The sequence below is a fragment of the Pleurodeles waltl genome, chromosome 7, assembly GCF_031143425.1.
Source record: "Pleurodeles waltl isolate 20211129_DDA chromosome 7, aPleWal1.hap1.20221129, whole genome shotgun sequence".
NCBI classification, from domain to species: Eukaryota; Metazoa; Chordata; class Amphibia; order Caudata; family Salamandridae; genus Pleurodeles; species Pleurodeles waltl.
Genome location: NC_090446.1, coordinates 1533709346 through 1533734876, shown reverse-complemented (window position 1 = coordinate 1533734876; position 25531 = coordinate 1533709346). Strand labels below are relative to the sequence as shown.

Genomic DNA, 25531 nt, shown 5'->3' with positions numbered 1-25531 from the left:
CATGAACACTGCTAAAAAAAATTGGAGCATCTATCAGGCCCAATAGGTAATAGCACCTTAAGGTTTTCTGCTCTTTTGACATCTATATCATGTTGCAACTGTTATTTTTACCAAAAGCCCTATTCTTCTTTAAAGATATGTTTTACTAATGTTTTAAAGGTGTTTCATTGGATCTGAGTTTCTAGTCTTTACCACCTATTAGAGAAAGTTTTAACTGCTCAGCTTCATTATCGCAGGAGAGGTAAGTGCCCAAAGGTAGGGGCCCTCTTATCCAATGCAGAAGCATTGGTGCCAGGGCCGACATTAACACGGGCGGTGCATGGTGCAACAGTCTTTTTGTGACCCCTGATTACCTCTGCCATCCCCTCGTTACCACCCTCCAACAGTGCCCCTCTTCTCCATAGTCCCTCTCTCACAAAAATTTCATTTGTTTTATAGCACCACTCATGCCAGTGTAGGGTGCCAGAGCACTTTATATCTCACACAGGCACGTACTTATACAGAGACAGTCAATAATACATGTGTAAATCAGCCTATAGGAAACAATACATAAGACAATGAGGACTGTACAAGGTGCGGGACTCAGATGTCATCCATAATGGTAGGCAGTATATAAGTATTTGGTTTGGAGAAGCACAAACTCAGGATTTAAAGCGTACCACAGTGGTTGGGGTTGGCTTCACTAATAAGAATGTATTTGCACCCAAACAAACCAATTGTTAGCAGCATTACAATGATGAAAGACTGGGGGGAAAAGCAATGTTATAACCTATACCATGCAGTTTGCAGGCACTTCTTTGATGACAGTTCATAGGTCACAGTGCTCTGTGCTATACTAGGATTGTAACTTATCAACTGCAAGTAACAAAAGAATTTCTGTGACCAAAGCAGTAACCCACTGAACTATCCACGGTGCATGGTACACATTCCTTACAGTAGGCATATTAACCCACTGCACTGCTTCATGATGGGTCAAAACTGCCACTACACAAAACTCCGACCTCTCTCCAGCAGGAACGTTATATCACCAGAGTTATCTTGACATTTTTACTGTTGCGAGAAACTGCTGGGCACACAACGTAATCTGCAGCAGGAGCTTGTAAACCTAAAACATAACAGTGGGACAGAACACAGGTACCAGCAAAGTGTGCATGCATGCATTGTGTTTAGGCATCATTTTTATTTATTACAAGTGTTTTTTTTGTTTTTTTTTACTTTGAGTTAAAATTCACAGATATATGCAGGAGGTATGGGAAATTATGTTATGCATGTCGGCCACGTAGAGCCAAAGTACACATAACCCCAAATCTCGACTGTACTCCACCAAAAGGAACACGTTAAGCCATCTGTTGTTCTTAGACTTCTTTAGTTTTCCAAGTATCAATAAATATAAGAAAGAGGACTTACGCTGCCCCCCGGTATCCCTGTGCGGTCCCACGTCAGGGTGAGTTCGCTGGTTTGCCCGTTACCAGAGTTGTTGAGGTAGCCCTCAATCTGCACCGCATACTTATTTTCTCGCTGAGGCCTGGGAAACAGTCGCTCTCCACTGTTCCGCTGGAGGGGGCGTCTTTCCTTCTCCTGCTGAACAGTCCAGCGGCCCACTTCCTCCTACAACAAGAGAGGCTAGAGGTGATAAGAGGGTTGTACGTCATCAAGCTAAAGTGGGTACTAAGGCACTAGCTAGTATGCACGTGAAACAACCCTTTGCAAGCACTTGCCACAGATTCAAATAATGCGAAAAGTTAGGATGACGAGTTGTTTTCACACAATGTACTGTATGTTAACTAGTCAAGTCATTCAGAACATTTCAGTAACCAATATTATTGAATCGTGACAGTTAACCCCAAGGTTACGTTCCACCTTAGCAGAGGTGGGTTGCGCGCCCCACTCAGAGGCCACCAAGGTGAGTCTTTCGGTTTTTTCCACATTTAACATACGGCACCTGTCTTTCATTCAGGTGACAGTTTCTGAAAGGTACTGTCTGAAAGCAACCGGAGATGCTGAGACATCATTGGATATGAACACAATAAGGTGGGGGTCGAACGAGGCCATGTTGAAGCTGAATGGCAATATCAGGTTAGCAACAATGCCAGGCAGACAGTGAAGAGGGTCGGACTCAAGAATCAGCCATTTGAAACCCTATATTGACGTGTAGACAAAGGGGGTGAAAAATTAAACAAACGGATAGACTGGGTTCAGTTTCTTTAAATAAAAAAAAAAAAAAAAAACACAACCAGCTTAAAGTAAATCCACGCTTCCCAAGATTGAAAAGTCTCTAGAACAGCGAATGCTGGCAATAGGTTTAACACCACCTGAGCTGCAGAGACCCCAAGGTCCAGGATGGCTCTGGTGTTTTCAGAGACAGCCAGCAAGGCAGCTTCCGGACTGTCCTGCGAGTGAAACCCAAAACGAGATGTCTGAAGTACAGAATTGGCTTCACACGAGATGTGTGAAGTACAGAGTTGAGAATTAACAAGATTTTCCCACATTTTGGAGGAGATTGGGAGAAGAGATACTTAACTGTAATTGACTTTACTAACCAAGCCAGATAGGGCTTCCTGAGGAGAGTTATAACTTGGATTTATTTCCATGCTGCCGGGTCTGAGGCTGTGATAAGAGAGGGGAAGCCAGGTTGAGAACATGCGGGAACCAGGGGTCAATATGAGAACTACATCTGCATGAGGTAATGGCCGAGTGAGCATGTTGAATCGAGACAGTAGCAAAACTAGACAGTGAAGACCCCAAGGATCACATCAACCGGACCCTGAGCAGGAAGATCTGAGACAGTAGGCTGGTCCACAAAGTTAGAGAATATATGGTAACCTTTTCTTGGAAGAGTGATGGAAAGTTATCACAGAGAGATTAAGAGGGCTGGATCAACTGATGACAGGCCGGAAAGTCAGAGGTCTAATAATATTATTAGTTTTATTTGTTTGTTTGATTTTTGTGGCATAGAAAGTGGCGAGGGTCGACTTAACTAACAAATTAACACTCACAATTTGTTTTTTAAACTAAATGTGAAAGTCTCTTTATGATTAAAGGTTTGAACTTTCCTCCATATCGCATGCACTGAGAAAACATATTAAATGACACCTGAGCGTAGGACTTAAGGACTAGGAAATCATTTGATACTGATGGAAAAAAATTGCTGAAAAATAGACATCTTATTAAAATGCTAGTGTGTGTACAATTCTACCTAGAACTCACACTTGGAGAGAGTTGAATATTGTTAGTGAATGCGAATCTATGACAAATGCAATGACTGAGCCTGAACAGGGGTGGGGGAGAAGGACGTCTGGGAGGTAGTGGGAGAAAACAGGAACACCTACTAGGCATGCAAGAGATGACGGCTGGTGGGTCATACCTACTTGTGTAAAAAAAAAAAAAAAAAAAAATGGAGCGTCACATACTGTGGGGCTCTTCCTCGTCCCAAAGAGGCTGTGCCGATTACTGTGATGGATTCAGTTAGCAAGAGAGGCATGAGTCAGGAAACAGAGGTATCTATTGTGCAAACGAATATGTGCGTCAGATAATGTAGGGACTCCTTGTGCAAGGGAAGGGGTGTCAGGTAATTTGGGGGTATCTTTTCTTCTGAGGGATCAGCAAAAGGTCAAACAGGTCACTTTAAAAGGTGTCAGAAGGTGCACCTCTTTGGAAGTTATTACCCAAAATGAAAATGTCACTTACCCAGTGTACATCTGTTCGTGGCATCAGTCGCAGTAGATTCGCATGTTCTGCAATAGCTCGCCATCTGGTGTTGGGCCGGAGTGTTACAAGTTGTTTTTCTTCGAAGAAGTCTTTCGAGTCACGGGACCGAGTGACTCCTCCTTTTGTCTCCATTGCGCATGGGCGTCGACTCCATCCTCGATTGTTTTTCCCCGCAGAGGGTGAGGTAGGAGTTGAATTGTAGTAATAGTGCCCATGCAATGGAGTGACTAAGTATGCACTTATTTAAGGTTGAGATGATACATATATAAATAATTGAAGGTAACTTCCAAACTGCTACAGGCTCCCGGGGAGGCGGGTGGGCACATGCGAATCTACTGCGACTGATGCCACGAACAGATGTACACTGGGTAAGTGACATTTTCAGTTCGATGGCATCTGTCGCTGTAGATACGCATGTTCTGCAATAGACTAGTAAGCAGTTATTTCCCCAAAAGCGGTGGATCAGCCTGTAGGAGTGGAAGTAGTCTGAAATAATGTCCTTAATACAGCTTGACCTACTGTGGCTTGTTGTGCGGATAACACGTCTACACAGTAGTGCTTGGTGAATGTGTGAGGCGTAGACCATGTGGCTGCCTTACATATTTCTTGCATTGGGATGTTTCCTAGAAAGGCCATGGTAGCACCTTTCTTTCTGGTTGAGTGTGCCCTTGGTGTAATGGGCAGCTGTCGTTTAGCTTTAAGGTAGCAGATTTGGATGCATTTAACTATCCATCTGGCTATACCTTGTTTTGAAATTGGGTTTCCTGCATGAGGTTTTTGAAATGCAATAAAGAGTTGTTTAGTCTTTCTGATGTTCTTTGTTCTGTCAATGTAATACATTAATGCTCTTTTGACATCTAATGTATGTAGTGCCCTTTCAGCTACGGTATCTGGCTGTGGAAAGAACACCGGAAGTTCCACTGTTTGATTTAGATGGAACGGTGAAATAACCTTTGGCAAAAATTTAGGATTGGTCCTTAGGACGACTTTATTTTTGTGTAGTTGTATAAAAGGTTCCTGTATAGTAAACGCCTGAATCTCGCTTACTCTTCTCAGGGAAGTAATGGCGATGAGAAATGCCACCTTCCAGGTTAGGAACTGTATGTCGCAGGAGTGCATGGGTTCAAAAGGTGGACCCATAAGTCTAGTTAGGACAACATTTAGGTTCCATGAAGGAACAGGTAGTGTTCTTGGTGGTATAATTCTCCTAAGGCCCTCCATGAATGCTTTAATGACTGGTATTTTATATAGGGAAGTTGAATAGGTAGTCTGCAGGTATGCAGATATTGCTGCAAGGTGAATCTTAATGGAAGAGAAAGCTAGGTTAGATTTTTGTAAGTGAAGCAAGTAACCCACTACATGTTCTGGAGTTGTGTGTAATGGTTGTATTTGATTAATATGGCAGTAGCAAACAAACCTCTTCCATTTACTTGCATAGCAGTGCCTGGTGGATGGCCTTCTTGCTTGTTTTATGACTTCCATACATTCTTGGGTAAGTTGTAAGTGCCCGAATTCTAGGATTTCAGGAGCCAGATTGCTAGATTCAGCGATGCTGGATCTGGGTGTCTGATCCTTTGGTTGTGCTGTGTCAACAGATCTGGCCTGTTGGGCAATTTGATGCAGGGTACCACTGATAGGTCTAGCAGCGTTGTGTACCAGGGTTGCCTTGCCCAAGTTGGTGCTATCAATATGAGTTTGAGTTTGCTTTGAGTGAGTTTGTTTACCAGGTAAGGAAGGAGAGGGAGAGGAGGAAAAGCGTAAGCAAATATCCCTGACCAGTTCATCCATAGGGCATTGCCTTGGGATTGTTTGTGTGGGTATCTGGATGCGAAGTTTTGGCATTTTGCGTTCTCCCTTGTCGCAAACAAGTCTATCTGAGGTGTTCCCCAGAGTTTGAAATAAGTGTTCAGTATTTGGGGGTGAATTTCCCATTCGTGGACCTGTTGGTGATCTCGAGAGAGATTGTCTGCGAGTTGATTTTGTATCCCTGGTATAAACTGTGCAATTAGGCGAATTTGGTTGTGAATTGCCCAATGCCAAATTTTTTGTGCTAACATGCTTAACTGCGTGGAGTGCGTCCCTCCCTGCTTGTTTAGATAATACATTGTTGTCATGTTGTCTGTTTTGACGAGAATGTATTTGTGAACTATTATTGGTTGGAAAGCTTTTAGTGCTTGAAAAACTGCAAGAAGTTCTAGGTGATTGATATGCAGTTTTGTTTGATGTACGTTCCATTGTCCTTGTATGCTGTGTTGATCGAGGTGTGCTCCCCACCCTGTCATGGAAGCATCTGTTGTTATTACGTATTGTGGCACTGGGTCTTGGAAAGGCCGCCCCTTGTTTAAATTTATGTTGTTCCACCACAGAAGCGAGAGGTAAGTTTGGCGGTCTATTAACACCAGATCTAGAAGGTGACCCTGTGCTTGAGACCACTGTGATGCTAGGCATTGTTGTAAGGGCCTCATGTGCAGTCTTGCGTTTGGGACAATGGCTATGCATGATGACATCATGCCTAGGAGTTGTAATACCATCTTTGCTTGTATCTTTTGTGTTGGATACATGCGTTGTATGATGGTGTTGAAATTTTGAATTCTTTGTGGACTTGGAGTGGCTACTCCTTTTGATGTGTCTATTATGGCTCCCAGGTATTGTTGTACCTTGCGTGGCCGAATTTTGGATTTTGTGAAATTGACGGTGAACCCTAGTTTGAAGAGGGTTTGTATGATATGATTTGTGTGATTTGAGCACTCTATTAACGAATGGGCCTTGATTAGCCAGTCGTCTAGATATGGGAACACATGTATTTGCTGCCTTCTGATGTGTGCAGCGACTACCGCTAGACATTTGGTAAAGACTCTTGGTGCGGTTGTTAATCCGAAAGGCAGTACCTTGAATTGGTAATGTATTCCTTTGAATACAAACCTTAGGTATTTCCTGTGCGATGGGTGAATTGGTATATGGAAATAAGCATCCTTGAGGTCTAAAGTTGCCATGTAGTCGTGCAGCTTTAGCAATGGCAATACTTCTTGTAGTGTGACCATGTGGAAGTGGTCTGATTTGATGAAAGTGTTGACTACTCTGAGGTCTAGGATTGGTCTCAGTGTTTTGTCCTTCTTTGGTATCAGAAAGTACAGTGAGTAAACTCCTGTGTTTATTTGTGTGTTTGGCACTAATTCGATTGCATTCTTTTGCAATAGTGCCTGCACTTCTATCTCTAGGAGATTGGAATGGTGTGTTGTTAAATTTTGTGCTTTTGGTGGTATGTTTGGAGGGAACTGTAGAAATTCTATGCAGTAACCATGTTGGATAATTGCTAGAACCCAAGTGTCTGTAGTGATTTTCTCCCATGCTCTGTAATAATGACCTATTCGTCCCCCCACTGGTGTTGTGTGGAGGGGGTGAGTGACATGTGAGTCACTGTTTAGTAGTAGGGGTTTTGGGGCTTTGGAATCTTCCTCTATTTCTAGGGAATTGCCCTCCTCTATATTGTCCCCGAAAACCTCCTCTATACTGTCCTTGGTAACTGGACGGTGTGGCTTGTGAGGTGCTGGCTTGTGTGCTTTGACCCCGAAACCCCCCTCGAAAGGGCGTTTTACGGAATGAGCTGTAATTCCCTCTGCTCTGCGGGGAGTAGAGTGCGCCCATGGCTTTGGCAGTGTCCGTATCTTTTTTGAGTTTCTCAATCGCTGTGTCCACTTCTGGACCGAACAGTTCTTTTTCATTAAAAGGCATATTGAGAACTGCTTGTTGAATCTCTGGTTTAAATCCAGACGTTCGGAGCCATGCATGCCTTCTGATAGTTACAGATGTATTAATTGTCCGTGCAGCTGTATCTGCAGCGTCCATGGAGGAGCGGATCTGGTTGTTGGAGATGGCCTGTCCCTCCTCAACCACTTGTTTTGCCCTATTTTGGAAGTCTTTGGGCAGATGTTCAATGAGATGTTGCATCTCGTCCCAGTGGGCTCTGTCATAGCGCGCAAGTAGTGCCTGGGAGTTCGCGATGCGCCACTGGTTTGCAGCTTGTGCTGCGACTCTTTTACCAGCTGCATCAAACTTGCGGCTTTCTTTATCTGGGGGTGGTGCATCTCCAGATGTGTGAGAGTTGGCCCTTTTCCTAGCTGCTCCTACAACAACAGAGTCTGGTGGCAGCTGTGTTGTGATGAAAGCCGGGTCTGTAGGAGGCGGCTTATACTTTTTTTCCACCCTTGGTGTGATTGCCCTACTTTTGACCGGGTCCTTAAATATGTCTTTTGCGTGCTGGAGCATACCAGGGAGCATAGGCAGGCTTTGGTAGGAGCTGTGGGTGGAGGAGAGTGTGTTGAACAAGAAATCATCCTCGACCTGTTCTGAGTGGAGGCTTACGTTGTGAAATTGTGCTGCTCTAGCCACCACCTGAGAGTATGCGGTGCTGTCTTCTGGTGGAGATGGTTTTGTAGGGTATGCCTCTGGGCTGTTATCTGACACTGGGGCGTCGTATAGGTCCCATGCGTCCTGGTCTTGGTCACCCTGGCTCATGGTGGTGTGAGCTGGGGAGTGTGATGGCGTTTGTGCTGGTGAAACGTTAATCACGGGCGGAGGAGAGGGTGGTGGTGTAACTCTTTTCACCACTTTTGGTTGTGGTGCTTGTTCCGTCTGGAACTCCAACCTTCTCTTTCTCCTAATGGGGGGAAGGGTGCTTATTTTTCCTGTCCCCTGCTGAATGAAGATACGCTTTTGCGTATGGTCCGCATCAGTTGCTTGTAGCTCTTCCTCAAACCTATGCTTCTGCATTTGGGAGGTTAGCGAGTGCTCTTCTGTATAAGAGCCTGAAGCTGGGTCGCTTGCAGTTTGTTTCGGCGTCGAAACTTTGTCTGCGTGTTTTTTCGGCTCCGAGGTGACTTTTTTCCTTTTCGGGGCCGAAACCTCTCGGCGTCGATCTGTTTCGGTGCCGCTGTCTCGGCGTCGAGCCGTGTCCACACCGGCATCTCGGTGTCGAGGCTTGTCTCCAGCACTTTCTCGGTCCCGAGAAGGCTGCGTGCCGGTGTCTCGACCGGAGTCGGACGATCTCGGCACTGTTTGGGCCTTTTTCGGTGCCGACGGTCGGTCACCGATTTTATGGGTTGAGCCATGGCCTGGTGGCAGTGGCGTCCCCTGGGCCTTGTAAATGTTTCTTTGTGTGGTTTTCGACGTCTTACTCACGGTTTGTGTATCGTCGAATCCTTCGGAGTCTGAGTCTTGGATCGAGAAGGTACCTTCCTCTTCCTGTTCCTCGAACTCCCGTCGGGCTGTCGGTGCGGACGCCATTTGAAGTCTTCTGGCTCGACGGTCTCGGAGTGTTTTTCGGGACCGGAACGCACGACAGGCCTCGCAGGTGTCTTCGCTGTGCTCAGGTGACAGGCACAGGTTGCAGACCAAGTGTTGGTCTGTGTAGGGGTATTTATTGTGGCATTTGGGGCAGAAACGGAACGGGGTCCGTTCCATCGGCGTTCTTCAGCACGCGGTCGGGCCGACCAGGCCCCGACGGAGGATCGAAAAATTACCCCGAAGGGCACCGGAGCTCTTCGATCTTCGATGCGGTGTTGAATGTAAGTATGCCGATCCCGAACGCAACAATACCGACGAAAATCTTCCGAAATTAACTATTTTTTCTGTTCCGAAACTCGGAGCGACAGGAACACGTCCGAACCCGATGGCGGAAAAAAAACAATCGAGGATGGAGTCGACGCCCATGCGCAATGGAGACAAAAGGAGGAGTCACTCGGTCCCGTGACTCGAAAGACTTCTTCGAAGAAAAACAACTTGTAACACTCCGGCCCAACACCAGATGGCGAGCTATTGCAGAACATGCGTATCTACAGCGACAGATGCCATCGAACCTGTACTTACCCAATCACCACCCTTTTACATCGACTGGCACACAAAACACTTACCATGCTCTCCAGCGTGTTGGGAACTCTGGCCAGCTTAGCAATGACAAAGAGCCTCTGAATGCGAGCCCAGACAGACACATCCTCGGGAGGCTGGGCGGAGCTGGCCATGGGGTAGATGAATCCTTTGTAAACTAAGGACACATCCATCTCGGTGCTCGGGCTCAGAGTGATGGTCGTACTTCGCACAATAGAAACCTGCACAAGAGAAAAGTCAAGCCAAAGATTTATGGATACACATCAGCCAGGAACACACTCTCACCTGCCATACCTTGATATACAGAGTGCACTCTATGAGCCTGTCAGCTGCGATCCTGTACACCAAAAGATACAAACCACCTGGTGCACACTACAGTCCTTACACACCAACAAAGAGCCACCTAGTGCTCGATCTGAGATTATGCACACCGAAAGAGAGCCACCTCATGTGCATCCACGGATGCAGAGCCATGCACTCTCAGATGCTGTATACCCACAGATGCAGAGCCACGCGCCCTGAGCCGCAGTCTACCCACAGATGCAGAGCCACTCATGCACTCTCAGCGGCCTCATCTGCACTCTGGGCCACTGTACACCCACAGATGCAGAACCACTTCATCTGCACTCTGGGCCACTGTACACCCACAGATGCAGAACCACTTCATCTGCACTCTGGGCCACTGTACACCCACCGATGCAGAGCCACCTCATGTGCACTCCCAGCCACTGTACACCCACAGATGCAGAGCTACCTCATGTGCACTCTGGGCCACTGTACACCCACCGATGCAGAGCCACCTCATGGGCACTCTCAGCCACTGTACACCCACAGATGCAGAGCCACCTCATGTGCACTCTGGGCCACTGTACACCCACAGATGCAGAGCCACCTCATGTGCACTCTCAGCCGCTGTACACCCACAGATGCAGAGCCACCTCATGTGCACTCTGGGCCACTGTACACCCACAGATGCAGAGCCACCTCATGTGCACTCTCAGCCGCTGTACACCCACAGATGCAGAGCCACCTCATGTGCACTCCCAGCAACTGTACACCCACAGATGCAGAGCCACCTCATGTGCACTCTCAGCTCCTGTACACCCACAGATGCAGAGCCACCTCATGTGCACTCTCAGCCACTGTACACCCACAGATGCAGAGCCACCTCATGTGCACTCCCAGCCACTGTACACCCACCGATGCAGAGCCACCTCATGTGCACTCTCAGCCGCTGTACACCCACAGATGCAGAGCTACCTCATGTGCACTCTGGGCCACTGTACACCCACCGATGCAGAGCCACCTCATGGGCACTCTCAGCCACTGTACACCCACAGATGCAGAGCCACCTCATGTGCACTCTGGGCCACTGTACACCCACAGATGCAGAGCCACCTCATGTGCACTCTCAGCCGCTGTACACCCACAGATGCAGAGCCACCTCATGTGCACTCTGGGCCACTGTACACCCACTGATGCAGAGCCACCTCATGTGCACTCTCAGCCGCTGTACACTCACAGATGCAGAGCCACCTCATGTGCACTCTGGGCCACTGTACACCCACCGATGCAGAGCCACCTCATGGGCACTCTCAGCCACTGTACACCCACAGATGCAGAGCCACCTCATGTGCACTCTGGGCCACTGTACACCCACCGATGCAGAGCCACCTCATGAGCACTCTTAGCCACTGTACACCCACAGATGCAGAGCCACCTCATGTGCACTCTCAGCCGCTGTACAACCACGGATGCAGAGCCACCTCATGTGCACTCTCAGCAGCTGTACAACCACGGATGCAGAGCCACCTCATGTGCACTCTCAGATGCTGTATACCCACAGATGCAGAGCCACACGCCCTGTGCCGCGGTCTACACACAGATGCAGAGCCACTCATGCACTCTCAGCGGCCTCATCTGCACTCTGGGCCACTGTACACCCACAGATGCAGAGCCACCTCATGGGCACTCTCAGCCACTGAACACCCACAGATGCAGAGCCACCTCATGTGCACTCTCAGATGCTGTATACCCACAGATGCAGAGCCACCTCATGGACACTCTCAGCAGCTGTACTTCCCTGAAAGGTAGTGTGGAGTCCTTTGCATCCAGTCTGGCAGGTGCATGGTCTGTTTAGTCAGGAAAGTGGTCAGGGAACTTTACCCGGTGTGCCATACAGGTGTGTCGTGGGCCCTCATATACCCAGTCTACCACGGAGGAGTTGTAGAGTTCCTCCAAATTTGATTTTTGGGAGGAGAGCTGGGCTCCCTTTTACCTGGCCTGCATGGGAGGAGGTTTGAGGTCCTCTCAACTAGCCTGCTCTAGTAGGCTGAGCGGCCATTTTACTCAGTCTGGTTGGGAGACAAGGGCCTCATCGAGTCTTACTGTGCATTCTGCCTTAGAGAGGAAGTTCAAGGATTACTTTACCTCCCGTCTGTGGGGGAAGAGGAACAGTCTTAGTCTGCCTGGGACCATGTCTGCGGCCTCTCATACCTGGTCTGCCTCTGAGGTTGGAAGTACATCTTACCGGGTTCACCTGGAGGCCGTGGGTCCCTTTAACTGCCTGCCTAGGTGGTAGTCAGAGATATGGACAGCACGGGGCCAGGAGATCCCCTCATCTAGCGCTTCTGGGAGGGTGTCTGCTGCCTTACTGACTGTGCTACAGTGGTGACTATTATCTTTCCATCTAGGACAGTCTCTAGTGTCTGTTGCCAATCTGCTGGGGAGGTGTTGTGGTGTCCCGCTTACTCAGTTGGCCTGGGAGGTGGTTTAAGGTTCCCTTACCTTATCAGGCTGGGAGGTGTTGCGTGGTTGTTGATAGGTGATCAGGTGCAGCCCTGGTAAGAAATTGCTTTGCTGACATCCTTCTAGAGATGTAATGAAGACAGTGTTTTGGCCCCACCAGCCATAGGTGCCAGAAATTTGTCCAACTCTACAGCTTTCACGATCTGTAAGAGAAGACCGAAGTAACAACGGCAACTCATCAACAGGCAAAGTTCTTGGAAACAAAATAATCCTAATTTAACCACTCACCAGACACCGCCATGCACGTCTCATTCTGCACGCACCATCCAAAGGCACCGCCAGAATGCGGGAGGGTGGAATTATTCCCACTGAATGCCAAGCAAGCCTGGCAATCCGTCAGCAAATGTGCCAGGCCAAGGCACCCTTTATTTGGACACTGTAGAGAAAAAGACCAAATACAGCTATGTCAGTGCAAGCATCCCGTCTCACCATCTGAAGTGAATCTGTTGTCGGTTACCTCACCCCCATCCTCTGACTCTCACAAGTGGGATGTGTGTGCAAGTCCTCTTCAAGAGGCAAAACATGTGATGGCATGTAAAATATACATCTGTGCCTGCACTGAATAACTGTGGCTTTCTGATCCGGTTGCTTTTGTAACTCCTATGACAAACCTCTCAATCTATTCCTAGATCATTGTAGGACAATGCCACTGTTGGCATGGTTACCCCCCTTACCTCCACCCGGCACACACACACACACTTTTTGCCTTGTGTTGATGCCAACTTTGAGAGTGTGCTGGGACCCTGCTAACCAGGCTCCAGCACCAGTGTTCTTTCCCTAAAACCGTACCTTTGTTCCCATAATTGGCACAACCCTGGCACACAGTTAAGTCCCTTGTAAAGGGTACCCATGGTACCAAGGGCCCTGTGGCCAGGGGAGGTCTCGATGGGCTGCAGCAGGTATTATGCCACCCTGGGGACCCCCTCTCTCAGCACATGCACACTACCTTGCAGCATGTGTGTGCTGGTGGGGAGAAAAAAGGCTAAGTCGACCAGGCACCCCTCTCAGGGTGCCATGCCCACAAAATACTGCCTGTGGCATAGGTAACTCACCCCTCTAGCAGGCCTTACAGCCCTAAGGCAGGGTGCACTACACTACAGTTGTAAGGCAGGGTGCTCTACACCACAGGTGAAGGCACAGCTGCATGAGCAATATGCCCCTACAGTGTCTAAGTCTAATCTTAGACATTGTAAGTACAGGGTGGCCACATTAAGTATATGGTCTGGGAGTTTGTCAAACGAACTCCACAGCTCCATAATGGCTACAATGAATACTGGGAAGTTTGGTTTCAAAATTCTCAGAATAACAAACCCACACTGATGCCAGTGTTGGATTTATTACAAAATGCACACAGAAGGCATCTTAGAAGATGCCCCCTGTAATTTACCCAATCCTTCAGTGCAGGACTGACTGGTCAGTGCCAGCCTGCCACTGAGACGAGTTTCTGCCCCCCTGGGGTGAGAGCCTTTGTGCTCTCTGAGGACAGAAACGAAGCCTGCACTGGGTGGAGGTGCTTCTCACCTCCCCCTGCAGGAACTGTAACACCTGGCGGTGAGCCTCAAAGGCTCATGCCTTTTGTTACAGCCCCCCAGGACATCCAAGCTCCAGAGAACCAACACTACAGGGAGGACTCCCAGACGACTGCGACCTCGTGAGTAACCCGAGACGACCCCCCTGGTCCACCACAGCGACGCATGCAGACAGAATCCAGAGGCTCCCCCTGACCGCAACTGCCTGTAATAAGGAACCCGACGCCTGGGCCAAGCACTGCACCTGCAGCCCACCGGACCAGAAGGAATCGAACTTCAGTGCAGGAGTGACCATCAGGCGACCCTCTGCCTAGCCCAGTCGGTGGCTGGCCCAAGAAGCCCCCGTGCCCTTCCTCCACCACTAGAGTGACCCCCGGGTCCGTCCATTGATTTCTATTACAAACCCGACGCCTGCTTTGCACACTGCACCCGGCTGCCCCTGTGCCGCTGAGGGTGTGTTTTGTGTGCCTACTTGTGTCCCCCCCAGTGCTCTACAAAACTCCCTCTGAAGACGCAGGTACTTACCTGTTGGCAGACTGGAACCGGAGCACCCCTGTTCTTCATAGGCTCCTATGTGTTTTGGGCCCTCCTTTGACCTCTGCACCTGACCGGCCCCGTGTTGCTGGTGCAGTAACTTTGGGGTTGCCTTGAACCCCAAACGTTGGGCTGCCTATGCCCAGTAACTTGAACTTGTAAGTGCCTAACGTACCTGAAAAACTAACCATTACTTACCTCCCCCAGGAACTGTTGATTTTTGCAGTGTCCACTTTTAAAATTGCTTATTGCCATTTTAATTAGAACTGTGTATGTTAATGCTCTAATTCAAAGTTCCTTACTTACCTATGTGGAGTACCTTGCATTTTATGTATTTACTTCAAATCTTGAAACTTGTGGTTCTAAAATAAAGAAAATACATTTTTCTATATAAAAACTATTGGCCTGGAGTTAAGTCTTTGAGTGTGTGTACAACAAATGCTTAACACTTCCCTCTGATAAGCCTAATGCTCAACCACACTACCACAAATTAGAGCATTAGAATGATCTAATTTGGCCACTATCTTACCTCTTAGGGGAATCCTTGGACTCTGTGCACACCATCTCTTACTTTGAGATAGTATACAGAGCCTATTTCCTACAAGAAGGAAGAAGGAATCTCAATTGGAGTGAAGGAGTCACTCTCCTGCATCTGCAGGCATCAACTGCAATGACAACCGGCTATGTGGATCTCCTCTCATCCTGAGCTGCGTGGATCCTGCATCCACCGGGTGGTGGTCTGGAGTAGTCCTCTTGGTCCTCTCTGCCAGCTGTCCAACTTTGGTGGAGGTAAGCCCTTGGCTTCCCACGCAGGACAGTACCCCTATGCACTGTGTCTCTTGCAGCTGCTGAGTATTGTTTGCATCTCCTCCAAGGGCTCTTCAGGCTCCATGTAGCCCCAGCCCTAAACACTCCTTCCTGCGACGCACAGCCTTCTGTATGCTTCTCCTGCGGCAACAGACCTTTCTCCAGTAGTGCTGCATGGGCCTCTCTGTGACTCCTGCTTCCTCGTTCAGTGGGTCTCCTGTGGGGGGGGGGGGGCTGCCTCCTCTTCTTCTGTGGACACTCTGCCTTACTGAAGGTCCCACTTGCCCCCTCCCCCACGGGTTAAGTCCTCCTGGACCTTGCTGTTCCCCGGCAGCTCCACTTTTGTTTCACCGGGACTTCTGCCTTTGCCAAGGCTTGTTGGTGGCTTTTCCATGACACTGACCGACTGCAATCCTTCATCTGGCATGGGACCTCGACTACATCCTCCAGGAATTCTTCATCTGCTCCAGGGCTGCATTCCTGTCTTCGTCTTACAGTCAAACTCCTGCATCCACGGCTGGGTGGGTAGTAGCTCCTACTCCTCCTGGACTCTTCTGTGACATCTGGACTCGGTCGCCTTCTTCCACAGGTCTTCCTCTTCAGGAATCCACCGCTGGTTTCTTGCAGTCTTTTCTGTGAGTTGCATTTTCTTCCTTTTGGGTGGTTTCGGGAAAACCTAGTAATTTACTCCTTTTCTCCTGTTCGCTAGGGGGCAATGTGGTACTTACCTTTGGGGTTTCCTAGTACCCCCAGCTCTCCTCTACACATTCCACTTACCTAGGTTGGGGGTCATTTGTTCACAATCCATTTCTTTAGTATATGGTTTGGGCTCCCCCTAGGATCACTATTGTCTATTTGCATTTGCACTGTTTTCTATCACATTCTACGCCTATTGCTGATAACTAGTGTATATATTTAGTGTGCTACTTACCTCCATAGTAGTTTCGGTGCTGTGTTACTATAATAAAGTACCTTTATTTTTGTAACACTGTGTGGTTCTTTTATGTGTGTAAGTGCTGTGTGTCTACAGTGGTATTGCATGAGCTTTGCATGTCTCCTAGATAAGCCTTGGCTGCTCATCCACAGCTAACTCTAGAGAGCCTGGCTTCTAGACACTGACTACACTAATAAGGGATACCTGGAATAAGGTGTAAGTACCATAGGTACCCACCACACACTAGGTCAGCTTCCTACAAGGTTTTATTTGAAGAGCAGAGATTAATAGTAGGTGTGTACATATCTAACTTCTTATTGAAGAATTTGAGGCCTGTTTTGATGTAGAGATTGTACATCGTACGGGGCACTTTAAAATGTAATGCATGTCTCTACTGGAAGCCAGTGTAGCTGACGAAGGAGCTACAAAATTGAATCAAACCTTTTCAAATTGCAGACAACCTTAGCTAGGGCATTTGCACTTTTTGCAGGTGAGTGATGGCATTCTTAGAAAGGATGAGATAGGCTAAGTTGTCGTAACCAATGCACAGCTATGCAAAGGTACTGGCTTAATAATTTTGTGGCTAAAAGAAAGGAAAGGAAAATCCTCTGAACAGAACGAATTTAAGGGCAAGATTTGGTTATATTCACAATTTGCATCCCTTAGTTCAGGTTAGCGTCTCAAGAAAGGCTATAGCATCTCACTGAGGAGGTGGAAGGAGGGACAATCTCCCAAGCTAGGCGCAACAAGGATGCTTGCCAGTGATTCCTTTTGTCAGACACAGATAACATTTTCAGTATTGGCAGGATTGAGTTTAAGGTTACTTTTATTCTTCAACATACAGATAGTGGCTATTTTGGAAGAGACATGTGAGGACTGTGAATGAGGTGAATAAAGGGTTGATATTATCCACATTTAAGATTGCAATTACATTGACATGTTTGAGTGAAATATCTAATGGCAGAACACAAAGGTTAAAAAAAAAAAAAAAACTGAAAAAAAGGGCTGACAGTTGTGTAAATCCCCACAGTAAGGGTGTATTATCTAAGGAGAAGGGATCCAACTGGACTTGCTAGGTCTATTCGATAGCTAGGTCTATTCGATAGTAATGCTTTTATCTATTTAAGTACCATTAACATTGAGATTAGTCAAGCAGGATGTTTCACATCTGAATTGTCATGGACATTGCTCTTCTCTGCAAATGATTTGACTTGTACAGTAACCACCTTCTCTAGAATATTAGGCAAGTGGGATAGAGAAAAGATCCGCCAACAATTACCAAACTCATTGGAATCAAGGTGGATTCTGGGTGGGTTTTATAACAGTCTTTTTAAAGGCTAAATTAATCTTGTGGGTAAAGACAGAGCGACTACTGATTAGAGTTAACAGAGGATAATAATGTAACAAGCCTATTTCAGAATTCACGCATGGCAGGTACCAAAGAGAGCTGGCCAGTGTACAACAGGCGTGTAGCTTCAGGCAGCCCTCCTTGGACATAAGAGAGAAAAAAGAAAAGCTAGCAGAGTAATCTGGTAAAGTTGTGATCGGGATAGCAGTGGAGTTTACAGTGGATCTGGGATGTTTAAGCTTCTTTTTCTTAGTTTGTCAATATTTCTGGATAAAGAGTCCATCAACTCTTGGGAGTGTGTGGATACTACAGTCTGAGGCAAAAGGGTAGTGTAACATCTTATCAGTTTTGAAAAGTTATGGTGAGGAATTTCTGGAGTTAAGGATTTTCTAGAAGTAAAACAATCTCTGACTTCCTTACCAGTGAATTATATCTGTGCATCTCTTTCAGATATTCTAACTTATCATGGCTACTGTAGGTTTTGCTCCAAGATCTTTCTTAATATCTCCCTTTTTCAATCTTAAGGGAAGGGAAATATTGACAACATTATGTGAATTTAGTTTCATTGATTTAGTTTCAACAAGACCAATAGCATCTCTGGGGGTAGTTAATGAGGATTTGAAATCAAAAGAGATTCTACATCCTTTGCATGGGTGGGGGTTTTCAAACTGTAATGGGTCACTTCAAAATGCTTTTAAAAACAGGTGTGACCAGTCGCAGCGACTGATAATATAATCCCAATATACAAATACTTAAAGGAGTGAGACATTGTTTAGTCCAACTACATGTTTATGTTGCATATAACTGAACACTAAGCAGTGTTTAGCTACAAGTTCACAAAAAGGCAAGATTCACAGATTCCACAAGCACTGAGAACCATAGTTTAGCAAATCTGCACAATACAAACATGTAAAGAACGTCATCTTGGAAACCAGTTAAAAAAACGCTACTCATTCCTGGAGAACGGAGAATCTATAGCACTCCCAACAAAATGACAAAAATCAGAAAAAAGAACTCACATTCTTGTTGCGCTGAGCAGCCTGACAGCTGGCGAGACACCACGTGCACTCCGGATCTTTAGAACAGGTGGCATCATCAACATACATGGAGCAGTAATCAAGGTGATACTGTAATGAAAGGGGGAACAGCCATGAGGCGAGGGCTGCCCGCGCATAATTACCATGAAGAAACAACACTGCATGCAATACACAAATTACAGAGAAACTGTTATTATAGGTCAGCAGCCTCAGAGTAAGGACACCATACATCATATGTAGATTACAAACGAACATCCTTGAGCTAAGGGAACCCACCCCATATGCAGGTAACAGACAAACCAGCTTGAAGTAAGGACACCACACACCTCATCAAAGCCTTGAGGTAATGACAACACACACTATACACAAACATCTTTGGAGTAAGAAAACCAAATAAGGAGATTATAAACTAATACCTTTAAGAACAACACACACCGTACAAAAAACTAGAGTAAAGACCCCACACACCAACACACACCTGCACAGATCATAAACCAACAGCCTTGCAGTAAGGTTAACAAAAACTACACTGTGATCGCAGGAGAGACAGGGCGATTGATCACCTTGTTATCCAGTACCAATGGAAGTCTTGTATTTGTCCCCCACCCTCCGCATCCAACCAAACGCCTCTCCCTGCGAGATAAAAGCATGCCCCTCTTACCCGCCATGTCAAGGTACCCCACCTTATCATCAGCACCACTACTGAGGTCAGGGCTTGTGCCCCTCCACTTGCTCATGCAAACCAGAACCTGACAGTGTGAGGCAAATGTAGAACCTCACTTCATCTAGTCCTATCTCTTCATTCAATCCCAGCACGATCTACTTTACTCCTGCAGTCACAACGCCAGTCACAAGGAGCAAAGTACTTTTAATCTACTTATTCAGCTCATAACGATGTACTTTGCAGGTGAAAGCCTCTATTCAGGCCCAGCATCATCAAGGTGAGAATGCTCTGTCTCTCTAGCCCCATTCTCCAGATGCAGTGCCCATCAGAGAGTAATTCTCTGTCCCTTTTATGCTCCTCATCTAGATCAGTGTCATTCACTCAGAAAAAGTTTGCCATTCAAACCCTCCTCATCCAGTCTAATTGCCCATCACCAGAAGGCAACCTGTCCCCTTGCACTTCCCCCTTAAATACTGAAGGTCAAAAATTCTTACCTCCTGTATCCGCACCTGGAATACGGAGATTGGCACCTTGTAAGCCAAGAGATCTCCACGGGCAACCCCACTGTAACCTCCTGCCACCAGTAAAATGTTTCCATTCATCACTGCCGCCACGTGGGAGTAACGACCCCTCGCCAGAAACTTTCCATCAAGGCCTGAGAAAGAACCAGACAGGACACAAAATATAGAGCATGACATTCCAAGTTGTTCGCGTTTCCTGCCTTAGCATGGCCCACATCTTTCAGCTGCAACAGTTCTCCAGCCTCTCCCAGGAACGCATATAATGCTGTACCTCAAAACTTTCCTACATGGATCCCAGGTTGTAAATCTATACCCCAATTCTCCTACGTCCAATCCTTATGTCTAGATTCGGACTCCAAAACTTTCCTACTGGCTCTGATTCTGCAACTCTTGTAGGAGTACCTAGCTTAAAAACATCACCTCTCTGCCACGGACTATGATTTCTCCTCTGTTTTTTGAAGCTCCATTGTAAAGAAATGGCTCCCTGTTGCAGTTACCCCCCACTTTTTGCCTGATACTGATGCTGACTTGACTGAGAAGTGTTCTGGGACCCTGCTAACCAGGCCCCAGCACCAGTGTTCTTTCACCTAAAACATACCATTGTCTCCACAATTGGCACACCCTGGCATTCAGATAAGTCCCTTGTAACTGGTACCTCTGGTACCAAGGGCCCTGATGCCAGGGAAGGTCTCTAAGGGCTGCAGCATGTCTTATGCCACCCTAGAGACCTCTCACTCAGCACAGACACACTGCTTACAAGCCTGTGTGTGCTAGTGAGAACAAAATGAGTAAGTCGACATGGCACTCCCCTCAGGGTGCCATGCCAGCCTCTCACTGCCTATGCAGTATAGGTAAGACACCCCTCTAGCAGGCCTTACAGCCCTAAGGCAGGGTGCACTATACCATAGGTGAGGGTACCAGTGCATGAGCACTGTGCCCCTACAGTGTCTAAACAAAACCTTAGACATTGTAAGTGCAGGGTAGCCATAAGAGTATATGGTCTGGGAGTCTGTTTTACACGAACTCCACAGCACCATAATGGCTACACTGAAAACTGGGAAGTTTGGTATCAAACTTCTCAGCACAATAAATGCACACTGATGCCAGTGTACATTTTATGGTAAAATACACCACAGAGGGCACCTTAGAGGTGCCCCCTGAAACTTAACCAACTATCTGTGTAGGCTGACTGGTTCCAGCAGCCTGCCACACTAGAGACATGTTGCTGGCCCCATGGGGAGAGTGCCTTTGTCACTCTGAGGCCAGTAACAAAGCCTGCACTGGGTGGAGATGCTAACACCTCCCCCAGGCAGGAGCTGTAACACCTGGCGGTGAGCCTCAAAGGCTCACCCCTTTGTCACAGCCCAGCAGGGCACTCCAGCTTAGTGGAGTTGCCCGCCCCCTCCGGCCACGGCCCCCACTTTTGGCGGCAAGGCTGGAGGGAACAAAGAAAGCAACAAGGAGGAGTCACTGGCCAGTCAGGACAGCCCCTAAGGTGTCCTGAGCTGAAGTGACTCTAACTTTTAGAAATCCTCCATCTTGCAGATGGAGGATTCCCCCAATAGGGTTAGGATTGTGACCCCCTCCCCTTGGGAGGAGGCACAAAGAGGGTGTACCCACCCTCAGGGCTAGTAGTCATTGGCTACTAACCCCCCAGACCTAAACACGCCCTTAAATTTAGTATTTAAGGGCTACCCTGAACCCTAGAAAATTAGATTCCTGCAACTACAAGAAGAAGGACTGCCCAGCTGAAAACCCCTGCAGCGGAAGACCAGAAGACGACAACTGCCTTGGCTCCAGAAACTCACCGGCCTGTCTCCTGCCTTCCAAAGATCCTGCTCCAGCGACGCCTTCCAAAGGGACCAGCGACCTCGACATCCTCTGAGGACTGCCCCTGCTTCGAAAAGACAAGAAACTCCCGAGGACAGCGGACCTGCTCCAAGAAAAGCTGCAACTTTGTTTCCAGCAGCTTTAAAGAACCCTGCAAGCTCCCCGCAAGAAGCGTGAGACTTGCAACACTGCACCCGGCGACCCCGACTCGACTGGTGGCGATCCAACACCTCAGGAGGGACCCCAGGACTACTCTGATACTGTGAGTACCAAAACCTGTCCCCCCTGAGCCCCCACAGCGCCGCCCGCAGAGGGAATCCCGAGGCTTCCCCTGACCGCGACTCTTTGAACCTAAAGTCCCGACGCCTGGGAGAGACCCTGCACCCGCAGCCCCCAGGACCTGAAGGACCGGACTTTCACTGGAGAAGTGACCCCCAGGAGTCCCTCTCCCTTGCCCAAGTGGAGGTTTCCCCGAGGAACCCCCCCCTTGCCTACCTGCAGCGCTGAAGAGATCCCGAGATCTCTCATAGACTAACATTACAAACCCGACGCTTGCTTCTACACTGCACCCGGCCGCCCCCGCGCTGCTGAGGGTGAAATTTCTGTGTGGGCTTGTGTCCCCCCCGGTGCCCTACAAAACCCCCCTGGTCTGCCCTCCGAAGACGCGGGTACTTACCTGCAAGCAGACCGGAACCGGGGCACCCCCTTCTCTCCATTCTAGCCTATGTGTTTTGGGCACCACTTTGAACTCTGCACCTGACCGGCCCTGAGCTGCTGGTGTGGTGACTTTGGGGTTGCTCTGAACCCCCAACGGTGGGCTACCTTGGATCAAGAACTGAACCCTGTAAGTGTCCTACTTACCTGGTAAAACTAACAAAAACTTACCTCCCCCAGGAACTGTGAAAATTGCACTAAGTGTCCACTTTTAAAACAGCTATTTGTCAATAACTTGAAAAGTATACATGCAATTTTTATGATTTAAAGTTCCTAAAGTACTTACCTGCAATACCTTTCGAATGAGATATTACATGTAGAATTTGAACCTGTGGTTCTTAAAATAAACTAAGAAAAGATATTTTTCTATACAAAACCTATTGGCTGGATTTGTCTCTGAGTGTGTGTACCTCATTTATTGTCTATGTGTATGTACAACAAATGCTTAACACTACTCCTTGGATAAGCCTACTGCTCGACCACACTACCACAAAATAGAGCATTAGTATTATCTCTTTTTGCCACTATCTTACCTCTAAGGGGAACCCTTGGACTCTGTGCATGCTATTCCTTACTTTGAAATAGCACATACAGAGCCAACTTCCTACATTGGTGGATCAGCGGTGGGGTACAAGACTTTGCATTTGCTGGACTACTCAGCCAATACCTGATCACCGGACAAATTACAAAATTGTCATTAGAAATTCATTTTTGCAATTTGAAATTTTTTCTAAATTCTTAAAAGTCCTGCTAGGGCCTTGTGTGTTAAGTCCCTGTTTAGCATTGTCTTTTTAGAGTTTAAAAGTTTGTTAAAAGTTTGAATTAGATTCTAGAAACAGTTTTAGATTCTTAAAAAAGTATTCCAACTCTTAGCAGAATAATGTCTGATACAGAGATGCAGGTGGTGGAACTCGACACCACACCTTACCTCCATCTTAAGATGAGGGAGCTAAGGTCTCTCTGCAATATAAAGAAAATAACCATTGGCTCCAGACCTACCAAAATTCAGCTCCAGGAGCTGTTGGCAGAGTTTGAAAAAGCCAACCCCTCTGATGATGACATCACAGAGGAAGAAATTAGTGACTTGGAGGCCAATGTCCCTCCTCCAGTCCTAAATAGGGAGAACAGGACCCCTCAAGTCCTGTCTCCAACTGTGTTAGTCAGAAATAGTGAGTCCCTCACAGGAGGGTCCCACATTTCTGAAATCACTGAGGATGCTCTCAGTGAAGATGACCCCCTGTTAGCCAGGATGGTCAAAAGATTGGCTTTGGAAAAGCAGCTCCTAGCCATAGAAAGGGAAAGAAAAGAGATGGGCCTAGGTCCCATCGATGGTGGCAGCAACTTAAATAGGGTCAGAGATTCTCCTGACATCCTAAAAATCCCCAAAGGGATTGTAACAAAATATGAAGCTGGTGATGACATCACCAAATGGTTCACAGCTTTTGAGAGGGCTTGTGTAACCAGAAAAGTGAACAGATCTCACTGGGGTGCTCTCCTTTGGGAAATGTTCACTGGAAAGTGTAGGGATAGACTCCTCACACTCTCTGGAAAAGATGCAGAATCTTATGACCTCATGAAGGGTACCCTGATTGAGGGCTTTGGATTCTCCACTGAGGAGTATAGAATTAGATTCAGGGGGGCTCAAAAATCCTCGAGCCAGACCTGGGTTGATTTTGTAGACTACTCAGTAAAAACACTGGATGGTTGGTTAACTGGAAATGAAGTGTGTGACTATGTTGGGCTTTATAATTTGTTTATGAAAGAACACATTTTAAGTAACTGCTTCAATGAAAAGTTGCATCAGTATCTGGTAGACCTAGGTCCAATTTCTCCCCAAGAATTGGGAAAGAAGGCAGACCACTGGGTCAAGACTAGGGTAACCAAAACTCCCCAGGAGAAAGTGGGTGACACTAGAAACAAAGAAAAAGAGTCCTCTGTAGGCCCCCAAAAACCAGAACAGGTGGGTGGGCCCCAAGACACAACCCAAAACAAAGGTGGGTACCAGGGTAAGAACTGGGATGCCACTAAGGCATGGTGCCACAACTGTAAACAGTCTGGGCACCACACCAAGGACACTTCTTGTCCCAAAAACAAACCCCAGAACAAAATTCCAGGGGTAACCAGTGTAGCCATGGGAGATGACTCCTCAGATGAGGAGGTCTTCCTAGCCTTCAACTGGAAACAGGGCCCAACAGGTGAGTTGGAGATTCCAGAAGGAAGTAGACACTTCCACCACCTACTGGTGAATGGAATCCCGACCACTGCCCAGAGAGACACTTGTGCCAGTCACACTATTGTGCATGACAGGCTGGTGCTCTCAAACCAGTACATCCCAGATGAGACTGCCAGGGTAAGAGTTAGCCTAGACAGGGTCACTAAGAGGCCTGTGGCTTTAGTGCCCATAGAAGTGGGTGGCACTCTTAGCTGGAGAAGGGTAGTAGTCAGTACAGACCTCCCCCTTGATTGTCTCCTTGGAAATGACTACCCAGAGGTTAGTCAGAGCCCAAGAGAGAAACTGGTCCAGTGCCAGTCCTCTCCCAAGGATTCTGGAAGTCCTGCCTCTGCAGTAAATGCAAGCAGGCCCCAGAAGAAGAAGAAAAGAAAACAGAGTAGGAAGGGTGGACAACCTTTAGCCAAGGTTACAGCAAGCCAAGGAGATTCTGCTCCAGTAGGGGAGACCTCCAAAAATGGCCCTGATAAAGTCCAACCTGACCCACAAGAAGTCCTGGCTAGTCAGGCAACTGTTAAACCTGAGTGGGTGGCTCCTCAGCCAACAGAAGAAAGAGTGGAAGAAGGGTGTTTACTACAAGATGTGGTAACCCCCCACTCCAATACAGCAGACAGGCAACCTGAACCCAAAGAAGCCTGTAACTTAGCCCCTTCCCTTTTAGGTGAAGAGCTAAAGGTGTGGTTCTGGGCACTGACAGCTGTCAGTGGCCTCTGCTGGGTGTTAGCCTTTATGGCTGCACTATCCTTAGCATGGTGGTCTGACCCCATGCCAAATAGCAAGTTAGGCCCCCTGACCCTATTGGTCATGGTGGGGTTACTCCAGCTCTGGGTAACCTCTCTGGGTAAGCTAGGGGTGACCCTGGCCAAGATAAGGTTAGCAGAGGTGGACACCTCTAAGACCAAAATAGAAAGAATGGATGGAGACATTGAAGAGGCAGACAAGAGGCAATTCAGACTAGGTCCTATCACTGTGGAAGTGGGTCAG

At 47.5% G+C, this 25531-nt stretch overlaps 1 protein-coding gene across 1 annotated transcript in view; it reads right to left on the bottom strand.

Moving 5' to 3' along the window:
- The window catches only part of MEGF8 (multiple EGF like domains 8), a 338669-nt gene that overhangs the window by 254495 nt on the left and 58643 nt on the right, over positions 1-25531 (bottom strand). Inside the window, exons 11-16 of the mRNA XM_069201403.1 lie at positions 19747-19907; positions 18571-18678; positions 12628-12775; positions 12379-12542; positions 9618-9812; positions 1408-1608 (exon numbers count right to left, since the gene is read on the bottom strand). Coding sequence (XP_069057504.1) covers positions 1408-1608; positions 9618-9812; positions 12379-12542; positions 12628-12775; positions 18571-18678; positions 19747-19907 — 977 coding nt within the window. The remainder of the gene's footprint in view (positions 1-1407; positions 1609-9617; positions 9813-12378; positions 12543-12627; positions 12776-18570; positions 18679-19746; positions 19908-25531) is intronic.